Genomic DNA, 23972 nt, shown 5'->3' on the forward strand with positions numbered 1-23972 from the left:
GATCAATATTAAATAGTACAAAAAGTCAGTAGCTGGCTGTAATATTTTCAGAGGCTCCCGGCTCATGGATTTGTCTATCCAAGCATATATTTTGCATACTCTTAAATTAACTTGAATAATGCATTTCTTGACTGCAAGAGTAGAACCTCAGCAGGTCTTCCAAAATTTGCAGTTTTACCTCACTCATCCTGGAATCAATCAGAGCTTCCACAAGGTCAGTAAATGACACAGGATCTAAGGGGGATGATGCCTGTAACAGTATATTTCTCTCCTTTCTGAAAAGGGCAGTACAATTATACTGCCAGGGGTCAAAGATTTTAATCCCAATCTAACTTCAGATTCGTTTTTTCAATAAATATTAAACAATAGCTTGATAAATGTGAAAGGTCAGTAATACAAACCAACAACATTTAATGCAAAAGTAGTCATTTTAGATCCTCACCAATCAGAGACTATGTAACTTACAAATTTGATTAAAAATAATTAACTCAAATATACAATAACCAAACATTGAGTAGTTGACATTTTTAGGTAATTTAAAGGAAACTGCAGCAAACATACTACAGCACAAAATGGTATGTTACAGGCAAAGTAGGTAACATGAAATACAGAAGAACGGGGAATATAGGTGAGTGTCTCTTGGTATAGAGAGACATCCCTGAAAATATTGGTAGACAGATATTAAAAAAAAAAAATAAAAAAAAAATGTTCTATTCTATTTTCTATTTTCAAATGGTTAAGGAAAATACAGGCTATCTTTGCTGGTTGGAATGGCAGCTGTAATTTCATTGGCTTAAATGTGTGGTTTGAAACATGTCCACAATGCCATCTTTACATAAGTCCAAGCACTCTCAAGCATTACAGGCTCTAAAACGACTGCCTAATCCATCTAATTAGAAAACTCTGAAATTTGTTTAGCTATGGATTAAGAATGCCTCATGCACTGAATTTGTATTATATGTGACCTAATGAGGATTTTAATTTGTATACTGTAACAACCACAAACAAACCTTGAAGAAAAAACAATTATAAATGAGATCATGGAATTCTAGCCAGATGAAATGTTTTAGTTAAGGTAATTACAGAGTGCCCAAATCCTTCTGTTTTGGGCATTCATATGAACATTGTTTTTTTCTGTAATAAAATACATGAGAAAACCCCAACAGAGTAAACGAAGATATTTTAGCGCTAGAAATATTTTACTTACGTCTACTTTCATAGATTGCTCTTGATTTCTCATAGAGTTCATAGGGGTCGGGTTTTCTGGGATCGAAGGCCTCTGTAGAATCAGGAAATGAACCCCTATGCAGCGTTGGTGGAAATGGGAGATTTGGTGGCAAAGATGGAGCTGATAAACTAGTCTGTGGGCTTCCTTGATTATCCCACCGCTCCATTATCTGTAACAGAAGATCAGAAAAGGCTTTTCTTACCACAGTGATTTATATTTCTTCTTCTAGTATAACAATTTTTCGTTTATTTTTTGGTCCATTAATTTTCAGACAACAAATTTTGTTCCCTGCCATTTCGGTTTGTCACTCACCATCATTTGCTCTGTCTTACACGGAGTCTCACAATCTCAAACACTCTCTATCAATATTCATACAATATTCAACAAATATTTTCGTTAATTAATACAATTCAACATATTTCTGCCCTCGTTCTCTGGCAGTCCTCAGTGTGGTCTTGATATGCTTGCAGTGCAGCTGCAGGGGCAGAAGAGATGCTCATCTGTCAGCAAAAAGCCAGCACGTCATATCAGGTGTGGGGCAGAGTTTGAGTCGGTGATCCGAGCATTAACCTGCACAGATTTCCATCTTAAATTCAGACTGAGTGTGTGCCAGTCAGCACCACGCCAGATATGACATTGTCATATCATTTGCTCCTGACTGATTATTTGTAACAGTGCTCGGCACAAACACCGGTCACGCGGTCAGGCATTCATTTTGGGTAGGCGTCACTGATGACACCCACTAGAAGGTCAATGGAGAACAAGGTAGACCCAGCAGGGTCTGTCTGGACTAAATAAAAAGTATATATCCCTTTAAAAATATTTAATATTTAAAAATACTACCCTATAGGATACTATGTAGGGGATGGATGTGGCTAAAACACAAAATATGTATGTGGGGTATGTATGTAATCAGGGGATGCTGCCAAACATGAATTGGGTCATTGTTCATCAGTGGCACCTACTGTGTGTCAGAAATTCTAAGATTTTTATTTTAGTATAAGTTTCACAAGTAATATATATTTGTATGTGTCCATGCTTTCAAATGAAAGCCCTATTTATTCCTGAAACAAAAAAAGATGTATAATTTGTGTGGGTACATCAAACAGGGAAAAGGGTAATCCTGATTAAACTGACTTATGAAAGTGTACATTAGTTATGGCACCAAAAAGCCTTGGTAACAAAGGGATTACATTTTTCTTGTATCTTTGAACCTGATAGCTACAGTACAGATAGTAACGTATGAATCTCATCATATATTGAACTTTATTGTGATTTAACATGTTTCAGAGAAATGCAGTGTTCATTCAAGTACCCCATGTAACATTTTCTAAAAATGTGTAAATATAGTATTTAGATTCCTCATGGAGGTCTAGGGAAACATTTTGCCTTTATTCGATATGGAAGGGGATAAAAATATTGCTTACATGAGCAAGAAAACATATGACTTGACCATCATGAAAAGTCTGGGGATCCACATGCTCAACATACCATACCATGGCTTATGATTCCAGTTTCAATAAATAATTTGGTTAAAAGCCAGAATCCTTCATTTACTGCTAAAAATCATTGTGCAAACCTTTGCTGAAATCATTTGACATTTTAACAATAAATTACAAGACCAAAGGTTAAGAAACAATATGACTTACAGGTTTTGAACTTTTCCATGGAGAGAAGAAACCTGTAATCCAAAAAAAAGCAGAGAGACTTTAAAGAAACATTTTAAACACTTCCATTACGAGATCTAAAAGCTACACATTTAACATCCATTTAAAAGAAGTTAAAAGCTGCAACGCATTTTATGGAGAGAGAGCTACAGTAAAATTTAAGAAACCTCACCAAATGATTTTACTGCCAGATACTTTAAAGAAAACTTTAAAAATGAAGGGTTCAGTTGGGTCTTTGAATTCCGTTTTATATTGGTTGCTATTAAAAATAAACGTTATCTATAAATATTTTAGCATGGAAGGTCTAAAACTGGACCTTCAAACTGTCTTGCAGTGCGTTATAAAGAGTTTTAAAATTATTTTCACAATTAGGATAAGAGAAGGAAGTTTCAAACATTTTAAAACTAAACAGCAATATATATTGGACTTTCTACATTAGTTCTAATTATCTTAGAACACAGAGAATGAAAATTTTTGAATATGCCTATTAAACTAATACTTATTTAATACAATTATTTATTTTTTACACAGAGTTAACCAGTTCTCTCCTACTTGGAGGAGAGGAAACGTGGGGTGTGATGGAAACATTTAAATACATATACAGATTTAGGTTTTTTCAAAATAGGAGAAATGTTAGAACAAGAGGTTATTATCTAAAACTAGAGTGTTGGAGGCTTGGGTGTAATGTAAGGGAGTTTTACTTTACTGAGAGGGTGGTAGATAAGGGCAACATCATCCCAGCAGAAATGGTAGAGGGTAATACAGCGAGGAAATGCATGCTATATTCATATGGCTAAGCTGAATCTAAGGTGAGACCAAATGCTGATTAGGGTTTGCGTGTTTACACTAAGAAAAAAAGCCAGACTAGATTTCTACCAGCAAATTCTATTATAGGTGAGGTTTAACCTTCTCTGACGACTAGGACAAGGTTATATAAAGAAATATAGCTTCGGATGTGTTAACCCTGCCCTAATTATTTCCCTGTTAACATTTTGTCAGGGAATGCTAGATTTAATGTGAAGCAAGAAGGGGGGATTTAGTAGAAGGAAAAGCATGGGCTATTTTGTGCCTTTGTGTATTAATAAAATAAGAGTTGCTTAACTTTTTTTGCTTAATGTGACATCACTGAATTAATGTTTTTATTAAGGAAATATACCTTTAAACAGTAAGAAACAACAACTAAAATGGATAATCCTTACTGTATAGCATTAAGGGAATATATTTTTGACTATATACTATAATCACCTAACATACATATCTTCCATTTTTAAATATTTGTATTATGACAATTACATTAACTCAGAGTTCTGGGTCTTAGGATGTCTCAACGAATATTACCCCCCCCAACCGAATTTCTTTTTCCTAAAAGAGTTGGAAGCTTTTACTTTCTTTCTTTGGTTAAAAATGAAATTCAGTAATAAAGACCTCAAAAAGAATTGTCTATGGCTCAGGACTCGAATTTCTACTTATTTCACAAAATCGAGTCTTCCCCAGAGTCGGAGACAAATAGGAAGAACTAATAAAATATGCCGTGAGTGTGACATTTGGACACAGAGTAATTTTCTAAAAGTATAATATTTCTGCCACATTTGATAAATAACAGGGTGTGTTGAAACATTTTCTCATTTTGTTTGCTTCTGGAAAGCAAAGATAACACACTATCAAACATAATAAAAATGCCACAATGCAGAGAAAACAAATGTTATCCACAATAACTGCAATAACTGTAACGTCTTGTATAAGAAAAAACTTAGTATGTCGTATACAAAGATTACTAGTGTGCAAATTTACTGTTCCTAAATAGTGTTTTTTAACCCAAATATACCTGTGATAAATCCAACGTTAAAAAAGTTTCATTGTAAGAACCTGCAAAACTAGCATTTGCTTGCCACCACTCGATGTCAGCACAGTCTTATGAATAAATAAGGAAGAGTTGGGGACAAATCAAATTACCGTTGACATTTATAACTCCGTATGGCACCCCTAAATAGCAACTGATGGAATTGCCTTACTGAGTCATCATATTCTCATTAAATATACCCTGAGGGAATTTCTATATATAAGTAGAAATTCTTCTTCACAAGATTAATGGATTCTGGAGCCTTTTTTTCTTACGCTATATTCAGTTTTCTTGGGGGTATTTTTAGGAGAGTCTTTACCGCTGAACAGGAATGTGGCACGTGTACAAAATGCACATCTCAGAAGACAAAAAAAATGCAAAAGGGTATTATCATAGGTTAAGAAAATTGAACTGCGGAGTGCAGCTCAAAACTTTTACCATTAGCTATCAGAAGCCAATGGGATCCGGTCACACTATGAACCATTAATACTCTTGTCCTTAGATTTTAGTGGCATAGGATTTTCTCATGTGTAATGAAAGCAGGCGCATCACATGTACAACAGCTCCTGCCTTCTGTTCTGCCAGTGTTAGCGCACTTGCTGTTTATGTACCATAGTGTGAACATAGCTTTTCCAGGTCACAGGGTGGAGAATCAGACGGTCTTTTCATTTTCAGGGTAGCAAGTGACTTCAGTCGGTCTCTGCCCAGAGGTACAAATCGCCCTCAGGCAAGAGGAAGCCAAGTGAGCCTGCAATAAAATCTATTTTTTCGTACATTTAATATTACGTTGTCCAGGCTTGATGTTCTGGTGATCATCACTAATATATTAATTGCATACTGCTAAAGTGCAGTCCTCTAAATGGAAACAGTTTTATTCATACAATAAGCCACAACCATGTTTACTCGGTAGCATATTTAATTATAGAGCTTTTAACTATAATTCATTGGGATCAAATTCTGAACAGAAAAAATACTTGGAAGACGGTGTATGGCTCTGTGAATATACGATGTGCTTTTCGGCGCCTTCTAGGGACACAAGGCTTTCCATAACTCTTCACAAATGTAAAAAAGCTTCCCTACAGAAGATAAACCATGGAACATGTCTTCTATTGTTATTTTCCAGGTACATATTACCTTTAAAGTCATCTACTGATATAGAAGCAGGTCCCTATATACAGAATGCAGAGCCTACTAAGCAAGTCGTTAATTTGGCGAGTAATGCTAGAGTTAAGTCTACTATCAACCCATTCTGTTCACAGAGAATACAGATTTAATAATACCGTGCATTTACACAATGCACTATGTAATATTTAAATGCACTATGTTTATCGTACCCAAGCAACATTTCGTAGGACATTTTCCATTTGCAGAGTTTGCTATAAAAGCATGAATAAAAGTAAAATGCATAAGATTCCTACTCAGCCAGACCCTAACTAATATAAGAATGTCTTCAAATAATCTATTAGTAATAGGTAACAAGAGTCAGCAGGCTAGGCCCAGAGTGAAAAGGTGTGCTTTAAATGAGGTTAATCCTGCCTGAAGAAATCATAGTGGCCTTACATTAAGAATTCAGGCTGACAATGGGGGGTTGCAATTGCCCACTCGCTCAGTCCGTTTTTTATGGAATTTATAATTATGAGTGTCATAGAGTGTTTCTGTGATTACATCTCAGCTCTTCAAATTCAGAAACAGAAAATGTTACCGGTTACACTGAAAGGCAGGATGACTATATTGTTGCAAGTGTCATCATCATGAATCACCAATATCACAGCACTTTTTGTAGGTAAAATATTAAGCAGAGGGAAGCAATGATCTACACCCAGGAGCTCTCTGTGTTTGAGCCAGAGGTTCCAGGTGACTAGCCACTGCCATCTTTCCAGGGCTATAGTTTTAAATAGAGTGCCCATATTACTCCACCCTTTCCAGGGCCTTTCATATTCTACATCCTCTCTCCCTTTTAGTTCTAGATATAGTCCCACTCCGATAAGATGATGAAGGGGAAGGTCTTTGAGGCACCAATATACCCAGATATATCTGTGTTATTGTATAGACCATAGAATTGTCCTAAGCTGGCAATTTAGACAAGATCTACTAGAAGTATGGTCCTGTCTTCCTTTTGCCTCTTTGCTCTGCTGGATCTGTCTTGCACGAAGCATAAGGCTTCACATAAGAGAACACAATTTGACATCTCATTCAGTAAAAGCTCAGTTCACAAATGCTTTGCCTTGTGATTCTCCACCAATTTCACAGTGACATCCCTTACTATTAATTATTCTGCCAAACATACCTTGGCAGCTGTGAAATAAAGTTAATGCCTATCGTTTATTCCTTGGCTCCATTACTATGGCAATTATGTACTTCTGATTTTGCTGTCTGTAATGTAAAATGTAGAACCCTCACTATGTTTTGCTTTCACTTTATCAACATTAATTAAATATCTGGGGCTTCCAGCAAAACATCCTTTTTGTTAAATAAGACTCTTCTGGGCTTGTAATAAGAAACTGTTAGAAACAATCCTCCTTACATGAGCTGCTGGGAAATTTAATACTGGGTTGGAGTCATATAGTGCGGTAACTCATGCTGTCACTCCTATGGACCTTCTCTCGTATCAGGCCACATACATAAGTCCCCACACATTCACAGTCACGCAAGCACACACACACACACACACATTTACATACACACACAGTCATGCAGGCACATACATAATCACACACATAGTAACATACATGCACACACACAGGTACGTAGACACAAGTCACAAAGTCACACACACACTCATATACAGTCAGTCAATGTTCCGTGTGTGTGTGTGTGTGTGTGGGGGGGGGGGGACAGGTCCCCAGAGGACGTCGGCTTAGGGTGACACCAGGGCCAGTTCAGGTACCCTGTGCAGGCCATGCCCATAGCATCCCCAGTCATCACCCCCAGAGTCCTTTTGTCCAGTGTTTAACCCCTTAATGTCCATTGACGGGCCAGGCACGTCACGCAAAAACGGTCAGGTGACAACCAATGAACAAGCTTATAAAGTAATCTACGATCACGTTCTTTGCTTAAACGGTGTCGAGGCATTCAGCAACACCGAGATCGGCATCAGGGGCCATGAGTTTGATTGCCACCTAAACTTCAATAGTGTCAATGAAATGCCTCGATAAATGAGGCATTCAGCAACACTGAACCTTAAACCCAGGACCCACTGTGACCGATCCGGGAGAGCGGTCAAAACTGCCACTGCAAGATGGCGGCGCGTCCTTTCAAAAAAAATAACAAAGTTGGAAAAGTGCGCTAGAGGGTCTCTAGACCCTCTTGAGAACTCTTGCTCCAGTTGCAGGTTGAATACAGGTACTGCATTCAACCATGCAAGTCAATGGAGCCCAGCTTTCTAATCACAATGTGATTAGTAAAATATTTAAAAAATATGGGAAAAAAAAGCTGGAAAAAAAAGTGGTAACATTTAAAAATAATTATGTATCAGAGGAACCATCCAGTTCCAGCAAAAACGTAAAAAAAAGTCCAACAAGAATAAAATTCATTATTGTGAGCAAGTGCTAAAATTAGCATTGTATCTTCCCAAAAATCTTGACATGGAAAGAGTTAGAGTAAAAGCATTTCAAATACCAAAGGGGTGTCTATAAAAATGAATGGTTTGATGGGGTACATTAGAGTGGCTGGGCTCAAAGATAGGGCATAGACACAGACTGACCAAAATGGGGGGGGAAAGCACACTTCCCAAATGTGGCCTTTTAGCCCCCAAACACCAGACAAACCCATGCTTTGGTGGTATCACTGTACTCGGGAGATGTTGCTGAACACATATTGGGGTGTTGTTTGATACTGATGTTTACCTGGAGCTATACATTTATACGTGAAGTACAATTTGTGTGAAATACAAAAACAATACAAAAAAGCCTGGTGGTAGAATCTCATGCATGGAAAGGGTTAAAATACTAGCATTTGAAATACCTTGGGGTATCAAGTTTTTTAAAAACATATGGTTTGAAATTAGCTGGCTTCTAAGATGGCCCAGTAGGACTTTCTATGACCCCATTGAGCCCCTCCTGTGCAAGCGGGTTGGCCCTCTTTGGAGTTTTTGGACTTGCCTGTACTTTGTTCTGGAATGTGTACGTGCTGAACCAGGCTGCCAGGAGATTTAGGTGAATGCTTAGATGCACCCAAAGATTCACAAGAATGATGTGACTGTGTCAGCTGATAAATTGTCTTCTATATTTCTTTCTATCTACCTACATATCTATCTATACACTGCTGTATAACTTGGCAATAATATTTGCTGGTGCTAATATAAAAGATGACAACACAAGCTCCTTGTCTACTGAATCAATTGAAAGCACATTCGGTTTTACATATTCAGTATTATAGTGTATTAACATTCATAAGATAATGCATTCAGAACAGGTTTCCCTGGGAGTTTACATTTTCATAATATTTCTGATTATAAGATTAGTGGGAAATACAATGTTCCAAATTAGTGATACATTAAATCTTAATAGGTTCAGCTTAACTGATGTTTTAATTTTCTGTTAAAATCTTTTCACATTTGAAGTGATACTAAGGCGAATATTTATAAATTACCAAAACATAATTAAAGTGCTTTCCAAATAATGGGACATTTTTCCACTAGATTTTGCAGCCAGTTTCTGTAGGTCAATAAAATAAATTTAAGCCATCTATTATAAAAGTCCGGTCCTAAGAATATGTATCAATTGCACTAAAAACTGTATATATATATGAAATGTTCGCTCATATCGCTTTATTCACTAAAGGGACAGGAGAGTTGTACTCAACCCGGGTGAGCTTCTGCTTCAGAAAGAGCAGCATACACAGCAATTAACACAGCACACATTGTCTGGACTTACACATTCTCTCTCAAGTGTAGGCGGTGGCTTGTGATCCCTTTCATGTTGAAGTAACATGTACAAAAGGGCATTCAGATTAAAAACATTATTGATTATAAAATTATGCACAATGAAAAACTAAAAAGCATATGGTATCAAATGCACCCATAAAAAAAAACCAAAACAGCAAGAAGGTATATCCCCCAGTACAACAGAACAACGCAATAAAAAACTTTGCTACTGAGATAATGTAAAACAAAGTTGCTTTGGGTTTGTGCCATTCTATACCTGAAACATGATATGTATATTTATTTACTTACCTCCTCTATGGATTACCAATGAAGTCTCATTTCCCACAGGACATTCCTTAAGCAATTCCACTACTTCTAAATGGTTCAAATTCTGTACATTCTGCTGGTTGATTTCCACTATGAGGTCCCCTTCGAATAAACCAGGGCATCCCTGAACATCTAAAATTTGCTTCACTCTTTGTCCTGTTGGACTGTCTGCTATTGTGAAGCCAAAGCCCTGTGCCCCTTTCACAATGGTTAAGGTCAAGAGTTCTGCTTGTGTGGCTCCAGAAGAAGCCATTGATACATTATCGTCATGTGCAGGAGGAGGTGGTGGGAATGTGTTTTCAAGCTGACTATCTGCTGGGATGGAGTGCAAAGAAGGCAAAGGTCGTTCTGCTACATCTGGAACAGACTGAGAAGTCCTAGAAATGTACTCCAAATAGGTTTCATAGTTATTTCTTCCATTTACTACCACCGGGGGCCTTTCTATTACTGCTAGAGGTGGAACCAGGCTGCTTGCAGGATCTTCAGGGTCGTAGGGCAGTGGATATCCTCTACATAGCACCAAGTTGACACTTTGACCAATGGGGACCGACTGGAACAGTTTTACCACATCTGCATGTGTATGCCCAAGGACACAAACTTCATTAATATAGACAATGACATCGCCTACAAGAAGAAGAACAATGATTGACAAAGTGAGATTTAATTGCCATTGACACATAGGAATGAAACTGAATTTTTTATGAACTGATTTTTTTTAAATTCTCAGTAACCAAAATCCATTACAATCTGAAATTAAATTTTGTAAAAAAATACTTCAAGGTTATGAAATTTAAGAAACCTAATTAAAACTTCATAGACATCACTGTTAAACGGTTACTTGATCCAACAGCATTATTTCCTATTGCCACTTCTGCAGTTACTCATAGCAGAAGGCATAAGGGTTTATTTAATAAACAGCGATTTGCCAGCATCACAAAAGCCACACTTTGATGTATTTGTCAGTAAGAAGGGCCAAGATTGTTCTGCATTATGCCTTGATTGTCAAAGTTAATCCTCAGACCTCCTGCTGATAAAGGAAAAACAGCAAACTGCTTAGCTTAACAAATTCAGAACATTAAATCTCAGAAAAAAATGAATTCATTGAAATTAGTTTACTATATTGATCTAAACAAACAGCTATGAGCCCCCTGACCGATTCTTCCTTACAATGTACTATTAGTGAAACATCATTAAGTTATAAATATTAAAAAAAAGATCAAACTATTTTATTAAAATACATCTTTCTGAAAGAGTATGAATAATCAAAACCCCATTAATAGTTTTACCTCTTGTTTCATAAGAATTCAGAAGTGAACACCTCATTTTTAGGATTTCATAGACAATACTTCCTGATCCTCTAATTTTGTAATGCATGGTCTGAACACAACATATAGCTCTTATTTGGCTTTTTAGTGCCCTGCCGTATTCATTGTCAAAACTGCTATATTTGTTATTCATAATCTATAATAGTTTATGTTTAAAAAAACACATTTTTGCCTTGATTTTCTAAGAGGCTGGAATAGAATCCGTTTATAGGCACAAAACTAGAAAGACGAATTGATTTCACACAGGGCCGGACTGGAGGTCACTAAACAACCCTGGCATTTTAAAGCAAGCAGATGCCAAACAAGGTATGGGTGGCCACCATCTGGCTATGCCCGGCAGTAGATTACGGTTTTATATTTTCGGATTGGGCAGCCACGCACTGCAGGGCCCAATCTGCCACTGGAGTTGCAGTATCAGTATGCAGCCCTATCTGTATGTAGCCACCATGCCACTGGGCATTTGCCAGTTTGTCATATGGCCAAGTTGATCCTGATTTCACATATCTGTATAAATATATACCGTATGTTAGGGTTTTTAATGATCAGGCAATGCAACAAAAAAACTCTGCATCTATTTACTTAAATAGGCTTCATTTGCTTTTAAGTAATCCGACCAGGGAAGGTTCTTGCGATAATTCTCGACAATTCATGCTGCATTAACACTGTTCCTAATGTAAAGGAACCTGTTTATCTCTCAGGTCTTTTACATGTGATTTTTCAAAGTTATACAGACAATGCAACATATTACATAATTACTTAAACATATGTTATCCCTTTTTTTGCCAAATATTTACAATGACCTTTTGTTTAAAAATATCCATGTTTGATCTTTTATTTTATTTTATTTTTTTTGCTTTTAAATAGTACACTGCTGTGGGAGATCTTTACTGGGAACAAACACTGACTTGTTTACCATGTTTTTCACTTGCCTGAGAAAGTTTATTGTAGTTCAATCACAATGTCAAAAAGAATGTGACAACAGAGAGGACATGGCTATTAGAATCCAGTCATTTCACTTTTTGTGTTAAACAAAGAAAGGGAATAAGGTGAACCTAGTTTAGTTAACTCATCCCTTTAAAAAGGGTTCCAGAAAAAATAAGTAATAACATGCTTGATAAGTGTGTTATTATATACTACTGATCCATCCTAACATATAGAGGGCGCCAAAGACCAACAGTTTATTGTCATAAGTGGGATACCACCATATTCCAACAACGTTAGCGAGCCAGTTTCTGATTGGCTGTAAGCAGATAATTTAACTATTTGTGAGCAAAACCACACCCAATGAATTATATAAAAAGACTGTATCTTGAGTTTCCAAGTATCTAAAACAAAAATTGTAATCATTGACATTGTAACTGTTCTGTAACACTGTAACTGTAACTTCCTGAAAAACAAAATGTTCATATCACTAAAGCTCAGCTAATGGTGCACAATGCGTACATACATTTCCACATCAATGACTGTGCTTATTACTTCACTATGTTCTCAAATTCAAAATGCCATAAAGGGGGAAAAATAAGAAAAAGTGGTTGTCATTAAAAGCCTCATTCTAGCTTTTCACCAAGCGAATCATCTGCATAATACATACCTTCAATTTATGCAAAATAAACTCAGTAGCAACTTGAAATGAAAGAAGTATTACTACATTTCCACTCTCTCCAAAAAACATTAAAAAATATGTTTTCAAGCATTTCATTTTTTGGAAGGAATGACAGCTCAGTTGGAGCTCTTACTCTTTTTGTGTCCCAGCAGTCAAGGCGACATGACCTAATGACATGAGACAGCATACTGTATTCATCAAAACGTCACGGCAGAAACAATAGTACGAACAAGAATCACAAACATGTCTGACTACTGGACATTCTAGCAGGTAGTAGGCTAATGCTGTGGTTACAGACTTTATGGTGTTATTTGTAGCTAGAGATGTTATTAGCAGCTAACCATAATTAACACTCCACCTATCAATGTACCTGGAAACTCTCTATGATGATCAGGTCTCTTAGACACTCAACTCTCTGCTACTGTTCAAGATCTATTGGATGCTAGCTCCCGCTCATTAACTCTGCATGTTCCTTATTGCCTTCGATAAGAAGCAGGAGAACTCCAGGGGGTAGCCCCAAGAAGTTTCCAGACATATTTATCAACCATCATACCCCCCAATATTTCAGGTGTCCACGAAAGGGACATGTTTGTTGAGCGTGGAGTCAGAGGCTGGACTGCGCGACTACCTAGTAAGAAGAGCCATTTTGCGGTATAAGAGTATGATGTGGTATGCAGTTTCAGAGCATCGTAAGCATGTTGGAGCTGCAATAGAGGTTTGCGCTGCAACAGTGAAGAACCCTGATGAGATCTCCCCAGACGGCCCATGATACCCAAAACCAGCACTGTCCAGGAAAAAGGGACAGTTGGGAGGTATGGTATTACTAGTTGTCATGGATTTAATTATATATCTTTTCACACTCAGATATCAAAATGCAAAGTAAAAATGTTATAATGTACAATACCTAGAAAGTTACTTTTTTAAGTGATTTAATATGCATTGAATTAAGCCAACATAAATTAAAAGCAGAAAGGCACTTTCTTTTCTGAGAAGTTGTAGCTACAAAGCGCTACACGCCTCCATGGTCTGACTTTTGTTGCCAGTCTTGGCTGCTTGGAGCTACCAAACACTGACAACAAACTGATCCCTTTGAAATCAGTGGGATTGCTTGCTACACATACATACAGGGGTCCCACTAGCCCTCCCAGAATTCTTGCAAAAGCCAGCTAGCATGTAGTTTAAAGTGCATATGATGGTTTGAGTGTCCTTTTAATAAAAAAACAACCCTTCTGCCAAGTGCCATATTACATTATGTATAAAACCAGCATATTATGCCGCTAGATATAAGAAACTGCAACTATTGCTACATAATTTGAAACCCTATTTAAACAGCATAATGTGTATAGGACGTACATAAAATTCCATAAACTGTACCATGCTATTATGTTCACTATTTAATCTGGTATGTCAATACTGTACGGAGTATACATATAATCGGGATATTAGTTTATGTAAACAAAACATTTTAATAATCCCTTTTTTATTGCTTCCATGTGTTTTGTTAACATTACAGGGAAAAAACAAAGACATAACTTCTACTTTTCTCAGCTTCTGTAATGAAATATTAGCATGCTTGGCCGTAATCCAGTTGAAAAGTTTCCCAAGTGTAAATGAAGAGAGAATTGTAACAATTGCAATTTCTCCCTGTTGCTTCTTCTTTTCAAAGTGACACTACTTGGTTTAACAGCATGTGCCATTATGAGCAGAACAAAAAAGATAACATGCGTCCCCCAATGTACCTAGGACAGATTTTCTTTTTACGCGAATTACAAAGGAAATTGGCAACCATCAAAGTCTCGGTAAGGCATGCATAGTTAGAGGTAGATATTTCATACAGCTGTATTGGCATAAAAGAAATACTTTCCCAAATGTGAATGTAACATCTAACAAGTTATTATGTCTATATGTATATGTGTATTTACATATATACACTGTATTTGTGTATGTGTGTGTTTGTGTGTGTGTGTGTGAGAGAGCATGGATGTGCAATTGTGTGTGTGAGCATGGATGTGAAATTGTGTGTGTAATTTGTGTAAGTGTGTTTACATACGTGTACATGAGTGTATGTTGGAAGGGGGGGCAAGGGGCAAAGAAGGCACAGACTAGTTTTTTGGGGGCAATAATGACACAGACAAGCTGTTTAGTGGTACTGATAGGCTGGGGTCAAAAATGTCTCAAACAGGCTGTCTGGGGGGTAGGATGTCGCTGATAAGCGTTTGGGGAAAAGGCACTCAAGCTGTTCAGGGCAAAGGTGGTACTGTGGGACATGTTGTTTGGTGAAGTTGGGGGTATCAGGTGTCAGATAAGGGATGGCAGTTTTCAGCCAAGATGGCAACCACGTCTAAGTAGCCCAGTAATGTAATAAAGCTCTGTCCAGCACCACATGGGATCCAGTAATGGTGTAAATGCTGCAGAAGCCATTGCCACCTAGAAACCACAAGGACTATAGAAAAATGCAATGAATATGTGCATTCACAAACAGCAAGGCAGTGCGCCAATATCTTCAAATCAAGGTATCACAGGAACCCTTGTAGCCTGATGGAGATGTAACTTATAAACTTAATAAACTTACATTTTAAACACAGCAAATATAACTTCATGTACATACATTTTTGTATCTAGACTTATATTATATAAACCATGCACATTACTATGCCCTTCCTTGAATAGCACATAATAGCTTCGATCCACTCCTCCTATATATTACAGGGCTCAAATAGTTGTATTCCCAAGGCTTCTAGACTGTTGTGAAATCCCTAATAGGTATAAATTACATATTATTGTCACCTTCAAAGCCAATAATTTAATTTTTCTGTAAGAAATAAAAAATGAATACTGTTCCCTTCGTGTACTATAAGTTACAACCATATATGACTTAGTGCTCAAATGACATATATTTATTAAAACAAATCCATGAAAGCAAGCTATTATTTTGCCATTGATCAAGAATCTAATTTTAGATGGTGTCTAGAAGCAAGCATGGTTTGTTAAAGAGATTTATTCACCACAACGTTAACAGGTGTCAAGCACTGGCCATTATTTGTCAAACTAAATGAACACCGATCGTAAGCGCTTGCCAAGGAAGCCATCAGTGCCATTGATATATTATTTAGATTCTACAAAAAAATGAGTATAGAATTCCTAGTGTAGGCTGGGTTTTATATACAATCCAGCTCTATTTATATGTTAGATGCATATTGAAGCCCATTTTGTAGGAACTCCAGTGCATTTTACTTCTACGACATTTAACTCCTCCCCAGATTCTTCTACTGAAAGCTGGAGCATGCATGATGCATCAGTACATTTCCTGCACATGCTCAGTAGCACTCCCTTTGTAATCAGTGGAAGATGAGCTCCCATTAAACTCAGAGTATCAGCAGCTACCCCAAAACACCATTGTTCGTTGACTTCAATGGGAGGGCTCCACTGCATGTGCATGGAGTATTTACATTATATAGTTGAATAATTAAATATCTGCCTAATCTTCACATGTAACACTCCTAAAAAAGAGTGAAAATATAGCAATGCAATATATATCTCTATTTATAATAAATAATGAGCATAGACTTTAGGTCCCCAATCACTAATACTCTCTTCTATCAATCTGTCTGTGCTAATTATTCCCCTATTCAACTAAAGGTCTTCCCGTCTCTTAACACATGAAAATTATACAAAATGTATTATCTTACGTCTCCATGCTTTTTTTTACAATATATTTTCCCAAATGTTTAATCTACTGTGGAGATTTCTTTTCTGTGGTCACATTCAATGTCTGATCAAGAGACAAGATGTTTATGAAATAGATATCCAATGGATTTAACCTGGAGTATCCAGCTTCTTTTTGTGCTTCATGGGGACCCACATAAGCATATTACATAAAGCAAATAACACCCTAGTTCACCATCTGCTAGCAAAAATCCGAAATCCAATTTTACTAATAAAATTTGTCTGTTACCAAAATATTTTATTTATTCTTGTTTTGTAGCAGGTCTAGAAAGAACAGTGACTTAAAGCACTGTGAACTGCAGTGGAGAAAACTGGACAGCAATTAGTCTCCACTTGACTGTTTAAATGTATTCCAATAAATAATAAAAATAGCAGTTAAATACGGTAAATATTTGTTTTCAAGTTACTATTTAATGTAGAAAACATCTTCCGCTGCTGGATTTTAAGTAGGAAAATCACATAACTAATGTAGTTTCTAGTTTCTACTCTCAGTGAGAGATTATACAATTCTTACATACATAAAAGTAAATATGATTGTACAGTTTCCAGAGAAAACCTCATTTTCCTACTATGTTTCCTATACAAGAGGTTTTGACCACTGAAAAAAGTGGGATTACTGATTTCTTTACCTGGACAAAGTCACAAAAGCTGTACAGATCTGGATAATAAAACTGTGCCTTAAGAACTATGAAGGCCACAGAGATGAAGTAAGAAACCTAATACGCCAACAACAGAACACAATTTAAAGGTTGGCATGAAGGTGTTATAATTTGGTCAGGTGCCACACAATTCTGTTGTGCCTAAACTCCTCTCGAGTAACATCATTTTAATTTATTGGATCTCTTTCTTCTATTTCGCCTCACCTTTAAATTCTGATAGTATTCTTTAGGAATTGTAGTTGACAGACACCTACTGTGCAGGTTAAGCCATAAAAGTTTCCTGATTGTACTCAAGCTGTTTTTTCATCAATAGTCATTGAGAGCCGTGTTTCAAACCACTGCTATATCATTATCCTTTGTCAAACGATTTGAAACAGACATTTCCATTGAGTGTTCTCAATATTCATTACACACAATATCCAAAATGCACGTTTTTTTAAAAAAAATAATGTATTTTTAAAGAACCCTGCCCCTAGACCCAATATAAAGAATATGTAAACATTTGCGAAAATCAAATATTTAGTATTTGCTTTACATAAAAATTTTGTTACATCATAAGATTATTTGTACGGAAACAAGATACTGTGACAGAATGATTAAGTTCTCTGGATGTGTTTTTGCCCTTAAGCATTTTTCAAAATAATTAGTGCATGTCATTATAGCTAAGGAATAAACAATATATGCATAAGTGTGAATTCCTACTTTTATTGTATGGTAAAGGGGGATAACCTTTGGATTTTGGAATTTTCCAAATGAGAAGGACCCGTGGGTTCTGTTTCAACACAGTAGACCATGGTTGAAATAATTCTATTAATGTTGTGTTAAGCCACCCTGTCCTGGGTATGTTTTTCTGGAGAAAGCCCTTTGTTTCTCAATTCAAATTAATTTGTACAATATAGGTTTATATGGTAATCACCCTGCATAAACCTGTGTATTTGGAACAACAAAGGGTGATTATTCCAGACAGGGAAAGGGGATGCTGACAGGGCCTAATTTTTATAGAAACTTATCCATTAGCTGCACATTTTTAATAGGGATGCTTTAATTAGGGCTTTTTATTTACTCATCATTTGGACAGGATAACAAAGCAGTTTGTGATCTAAACCAATAATCTATTCATAATTGGGTAAGTAAATTATGTGACAGCTTTCTCAAGTCTGGCTTTCTTACATTATAATCAAGAACGTCATTTGTCTTCTTGGTGAACCTACTGTATAGGACAGAATTTCATTTTTACACAATGAATGAAAATTTGAAATGGGTGCGTGAGTGAATGAATGAATGTGTTTAGGAGCAGAAATATGACAGGCAGGCTGTTAAGGGTGCAGAAGTAGCACAGACAGGAAGCTTAAGGGGCATAGATGGCACAGACAGCCTTTTTAGGGGCAGAGGTGGCACATGCATGCTGTTTAGGGGCAGAGGTGGCACAGGCAGGCAGTTAAGGGGCAGATGAGGCACAGGCAGGCTGTCTGGGGACAAAGATAGCACAGACAAGCTGCTTGGGGCCACTGGTAAGCTGTTTGGGGCAATGATGGCACAGACATGTTTGGGGAAACAGATGACACAGGCAAGTTATATGGGGCAAAGGTGGCACATGTTCCTTGTGAAGTAGGCTACTGTCCCAATGTTTCCAGGGCTGCTTTTCATTCCCAGTTCGGCCCTGTATACATGAGTGGAAGCTGTATTAATACTGCTTAAGAGGATTATGTGACAGCTTGCTGTTGAGTTTGCTGAATAACCATATATAACAAACTGTTCTCACACCACATAAAAAGAGCACAAAGAATGTTTTGAGGAAGGTCCAAAGACTTTGTGGCAAACTAGCCAGCTTAGTCACAAATACATACAACCTTAACACAGTATCGCTATCACAAAATAATAAAGCATTGGCTATGGCTGCAAGCCTATAAAAAATCAGCTCAAAACACTTTCCTTAATCTATAGTGCCGAAAAGAATACCCATGTACCAAGTGTCTGGAAAATATATGTCACTTGGAAGCGTGATGATAATAATTGGACTCAATAAAACATGATTTATATGTTGATGATTCAATACTCTGACCTTATTTGACAAAACAGACTGATGCTCCTTTGCTATCACATAAAACTGGAAAGACTTTAAGTGATTTGTGATCGTAGTGTCCTCAGCTCAGGCACTGTGATTCATGCATTCTGCGGCTTCATAATTGGGTAACAGTTTCTACCTGATAATGTAACTGTCCTGGATGCTCTAGATTTAATACCTTTTGATAAATCACTAAATACCATGCGGAAAAGATTGAAAAATTAGAGCTGCAAAAGAACCTAGTAATGCTTACATAACTTACTGCTAATATTAGAAGTAGCCTGGAGCTCTTTAGGCCATAAATTAGCTCTTCCCAGGCAGGGGTGGGCAAGAGCAGCAGAGGGGTTTATTAACTAAAGCTTGAATTTCAGTAAGCGGAAACACCAAGTGTTACGAAAGGCCATCCTCATCTAAATACTCCTTTATCACAGTTTGAGCTGGCCTGTGCAATGCATAGTTAAATCCTTGAGATTTCCAGAATGTCATTTCAATTTATAAAATCCGTTTTCAGGACCAGCTGAGCCCTTCATAATGCATACTGAAGTCAGTGAGATTGGAACGTTTCTACTCACCGCAGTTCAGGCTTCAGTGCATAAACCCCTGTGGATTGTTTTTCAGGCAGAGACTCCCATCATCCTCAGTAAGCATAATATGTTAGCTGTGTTCCAGTAGAGACTGGAGGATGATGCGTACCCAGGACAGTCCTACTACAATGGTGAGCAACAAGGGTATATTATGGGTTTATTTGTAGGAGGCGTGTTTGATTCTCCTGACTCCATTGAGGGCAAGCTCACTGATCAATTTCCTCTTCAACTAAAACAGAGTAATAGCTCTTGTATCCCAGCCAGCCCCGGAGATACAAGGTGCTAAGTAAGCAAAACATCTGATGGAGAAATGCAGCAATTATTGGTGTCTAAAGATAGCAAGCACTGTCCTTTATTAGACAACTGTCAAGCTCACATTTCTCAGCTGTTTTACGAAATACTGGAGCGAGTGTGACTCAATCATCTAATTGAAGTTTTTAGGACATGATGTACTTTGCCTTTAATGTACAAAATAATTTAAAAGTAAATGTGAAACCGTAAAACCAAGGTAAAAACTGGTGCTGGGCCCCAAATGACTGAGATTTCGCAAGATACTATATGAATGGGGTTTTTTAGCAGAATTTAATATACAAGTTGCTAAAACACACACAGAATACAAACTGATGCTTATCTTGACCGAATGTTATTTAAAGAATGAATAAAAAATGACAACACCAACTCCCCTCTGTGTGTGAGTTACGTTCCCTATCATTATCACGAGATACCCCGAAATAAACACACCATGCCAAGCTTTGGATTGAGAAGAAGACAGCCTTATTAACCAAGATTAACATGAATAAAGCAAATGGGGGAAAACCATTCTGAGTGGATAAAACACAACCAATCATTGGCTGAATAATCAATAACAGTCGTGGCTATGGTTGAACTTTTTTTTAAGTATATTATATATTAATATATAATATGATTTCCAAGCATATATTGACAACATGCATATTATAGCTGATGAAGCTATTAGACAAATCTAAAACACCCATTATACCTGTGCTTGCTGTGGTAGGATCTAATCTAATTTGTTTCTACTTTATTATATTAATTAGCATACACTACGCTTCATAAAATGCACCAGAAACTGCTGAAATGGATGGTGTGTGATGTTCACAGACATCACAATGAACACAATCAAGTGACTAAATGTCTTGTGTAAACCTTTCTCATAGAAGTAAATAAGCTCAAAACTGATACGAGACTGAAAATACAATAGTACCCATTATTATTATTGTGCAAGATTGCATGTATATTATTATGAAGATTACTTTAATTTACCAAGGGCATGTATTAAGAGGTTTAAAACACCTATTTTTTGGTCTGCATCGAAAGCAGATGTTAAGAGACATAATTTTGCCATGAGGGTGAAAATCAACGACCTTCAAAAGTCAGAAGCTACTCTGCCAAAAGCAGGAGGGCTGTGCTATTTTTATTCCTATAAGGAGCAGTGTGTATGTGGCGTTTTATTCCACAGCAGCTATTCAACCCCTGGCACTGTATTGCCATTTAACCCTCTCTTGTTATAATGATACATTAATTATTTATGATCATTTTATAGAACATGTGAGTTCATTTTATTTTGCCACGTATGGGCTATTCCTTTAATCACAGCTCAATTTACAATAATGTGTAAATACTATAGTAATGAGAATAGCTGGAACTTTCTAGGCTTGACCTGGAGTCTCCCAATGAAGCCTTGCTTCCACGAGTCTCTGGATCAGTTTCTTCTTCGTACAGGCAGGGAAGTTGTGTTAGGTCGCACAGAGCCACATAATACATGGAAGCATGTCATATATGGTAGCTAGAAACATGTAAAACTTAGACATGTCCAGGAAATAATGGCTGATGTGAGAACCCTAGCTATAAATATGTCAATACTGTTCTTCATTTTGCCTAGACAGCATAATATCCTTTAAAAATATAAACTGACGGCAGATAAAAACCATTTGGCCCATCTAGTCATTTAATTTTATCTTAAGTAAAGAATTCAGACGTTAACCAGTTCTTCTTAGATTCAGCATAGCTTAATGCATTTCCCATGTTTAAAACCCTTCACTGTATTAGCCTCTACCACTTCCGCTTTGAGGCTTGTTCCATTTATCTATCACCTTCTTGGTAAAACACATCTAAGTCTCTGACCCTCCGGTTTTAGGTTATAACTTTCATCCTCCTTTGAAATAATTGAAATCCCCTCCTGTACTTCATAGTTTACGTATACGATACAGTATGTGCTAATACACAAATATTTAATAATAGGTTACAATGACACATTCTTGGTAAAGCCTCACTCCCAGCCACAACTCTAACCACACTCACTAAAAAATGTCCCTCCTTCACCATATGAAATATTGTAAGGTATGGGTTATAGAATTATCGTAGACACTAATTCACCAAAGACAAAGGTGTTACCAGCACTCAAAACATAGATGGAGATTTGATGCTCTTTTTTTAGTGAATGAACTGTAATTATAATTAAATATACTTGCGATTATTAACTGTGTGAACAGAACTAACAAAAACAAATTGATCAACTGCTTGAACTGAATTGATAAAAAAAAACAAATCTCTTTAATATAACACCTTGGGGTGGAGGTAGAACACCGATTAACCTCTCTAGTGGCTTTGGTAATTTTCTTCTAATGTCTTCCTTATTTGTCAGTGATATTCATTGTATCTCCAACTGGGTATTCTGCCATTTATACCAATATATCAACACATCATCTGGGGGAATAATGGCTAAACAAAAATTTCACGTGCTGGACGACAGATGGTAATTCTAATGCTGGTTTCCCACAGAATCCAGGTAATTAGTGTTGTTTGATCCATGTTGTCTATATGGATAATCAAGTTCACCCTGCCATGTACTATTTATTTTTTACTACTTCTGTTCTTTACCCTAATTTCTATATGCAAATGCCCCATTTTACGTGCTTTTAGATAAAAGTCAGTTAACATTTTTTACAAGAAGAGAACACTGGCTACTATCAAACCCCCCCCCAACATATTTTACCTCTGTATGTATGTACTTATATATGTATGTATGTAAAGGCATTCACGCTTGCAGGATCTCAGTGGTCTCCTCCATCTATGAAAGGGACGTGTAAGCAGATATTCCTGGTAGCATAAGACATAAGGGAAATACTTCCACTGCAGACTGAAAATAATCATGTCAGTGAAAAAAATATCCACAATTTTGTTTTATTATGGCCCCTGGTCATTGAGAGTATCTCATTACCTAGCTTATCCCTGCCAGAAATGCAATCATGTCTTAAGTGTTGCTCGGAGATGGTGATCTTAACACATTATGTGACAGAAGATAACTGTAAAAGGATTCATGGTATTTGTATTAAGGCAAAAGGTATGATTTGATCATTGCAACATTTTCACATTTTGTTCAACTCAGAGGGGTTTGCCTGGTAAAGCCTATGATCGCTATAAAGGAATAAAAATGATATATGGCAACATCTCATAATAACAGGCCTATGCGAGACCTCACGCCAACAGGGCACTACATTGAAATAAAGTAACTGTTCAATGCTTCATTTATAAACAACAGAAATCTCTATAGCATGCAATATATAGCCGGTAGCACAGGCAGTACTGCAAGTTCACTGCTCCCCACTAACGCCTTGTTAACGTTTCATGCCTTAGGTAGCTACCACCCACCAGGCAAAGATACAAAAAATCAATATGTATCTCTCCATATGCCCAGAAACTAGGAATTTTGTTCTTCAAACCAATTTCACCAATACAAAATATTGCTATTTTTGAAAAAAAATTATTAATACTGTTGTGTTTTATAGTCTGTGAAGGACCAGAACAAAAACAGATTCCTTACCATGAAGGTTACGTTACATTAGGGAAATTATTTTCATGGCCAAAAGACATTTGATTGATTTAAAGTAGTGAAGGAACGATTTGCTTACAAGTACATTTGCAGTTGTGCCATACTTGTTTGATAATATATATATATAGGAAAGCTAACTACTTTGTCAAATTTTTCAATTTGTTTTTAAACTTTTATTTGAGAATTCAGTATAGCGTGGCTTCTTTTTATACAAAAAAAAAAAATTCCATT

General features: G+C 36.7%; 1 protein-coding gene across 5 annotated transcripts in view; it reads right to left on the bottom strand.

Annotated features, from left to right (window-relative positions):
- MAGI2 (membrane associated guanylate kinase, WW and PDZ domain containing 2) overlaps nt 1–23972 on the bottom strand; it is a 401461-nt gene that overhangs the window by 45981 nt on the left and 331508 nt on the right. For 4 of the 5 annotated variants that reach the window (XM_053465466.1, XM_053465467.1, XM_053465471.1 and 1 more), the window contains 3 exons: nt 9909–10550; nt 2878–2909; nt 1208–1397 (listed from right to left, as the gene is read on the bottom strand). In XM_053465466.1, the coding sequence (XP_053321441.1) occupies nt 1208–1397; nt 2878–2909; nt 9909–10550 (864 nt within the window). The remainder of the gene's footprint in view (nt 1–1207; nt 1398–2877; nt 2910–9908; nt 10551–23972) is intronic. The other variant, XM_053465469.1, reaches the window with a different exon arrangement.

The sequence above is a fragment of the Spea bombifrons genome, chromosome 4 (genome assembly GCF_027358695.1).
Source record: "Spea bombifrons isolate aSpeBom1 chromosome 4, aSpeBom1.2.pri, whole genome shotgun sequence".
Classification (NCBI taxonomy): Eukaryota; Metazoa; Chordata; class Amphibia; order Anura; family Pelobatidae; genus Spea; species Spea bombifrons.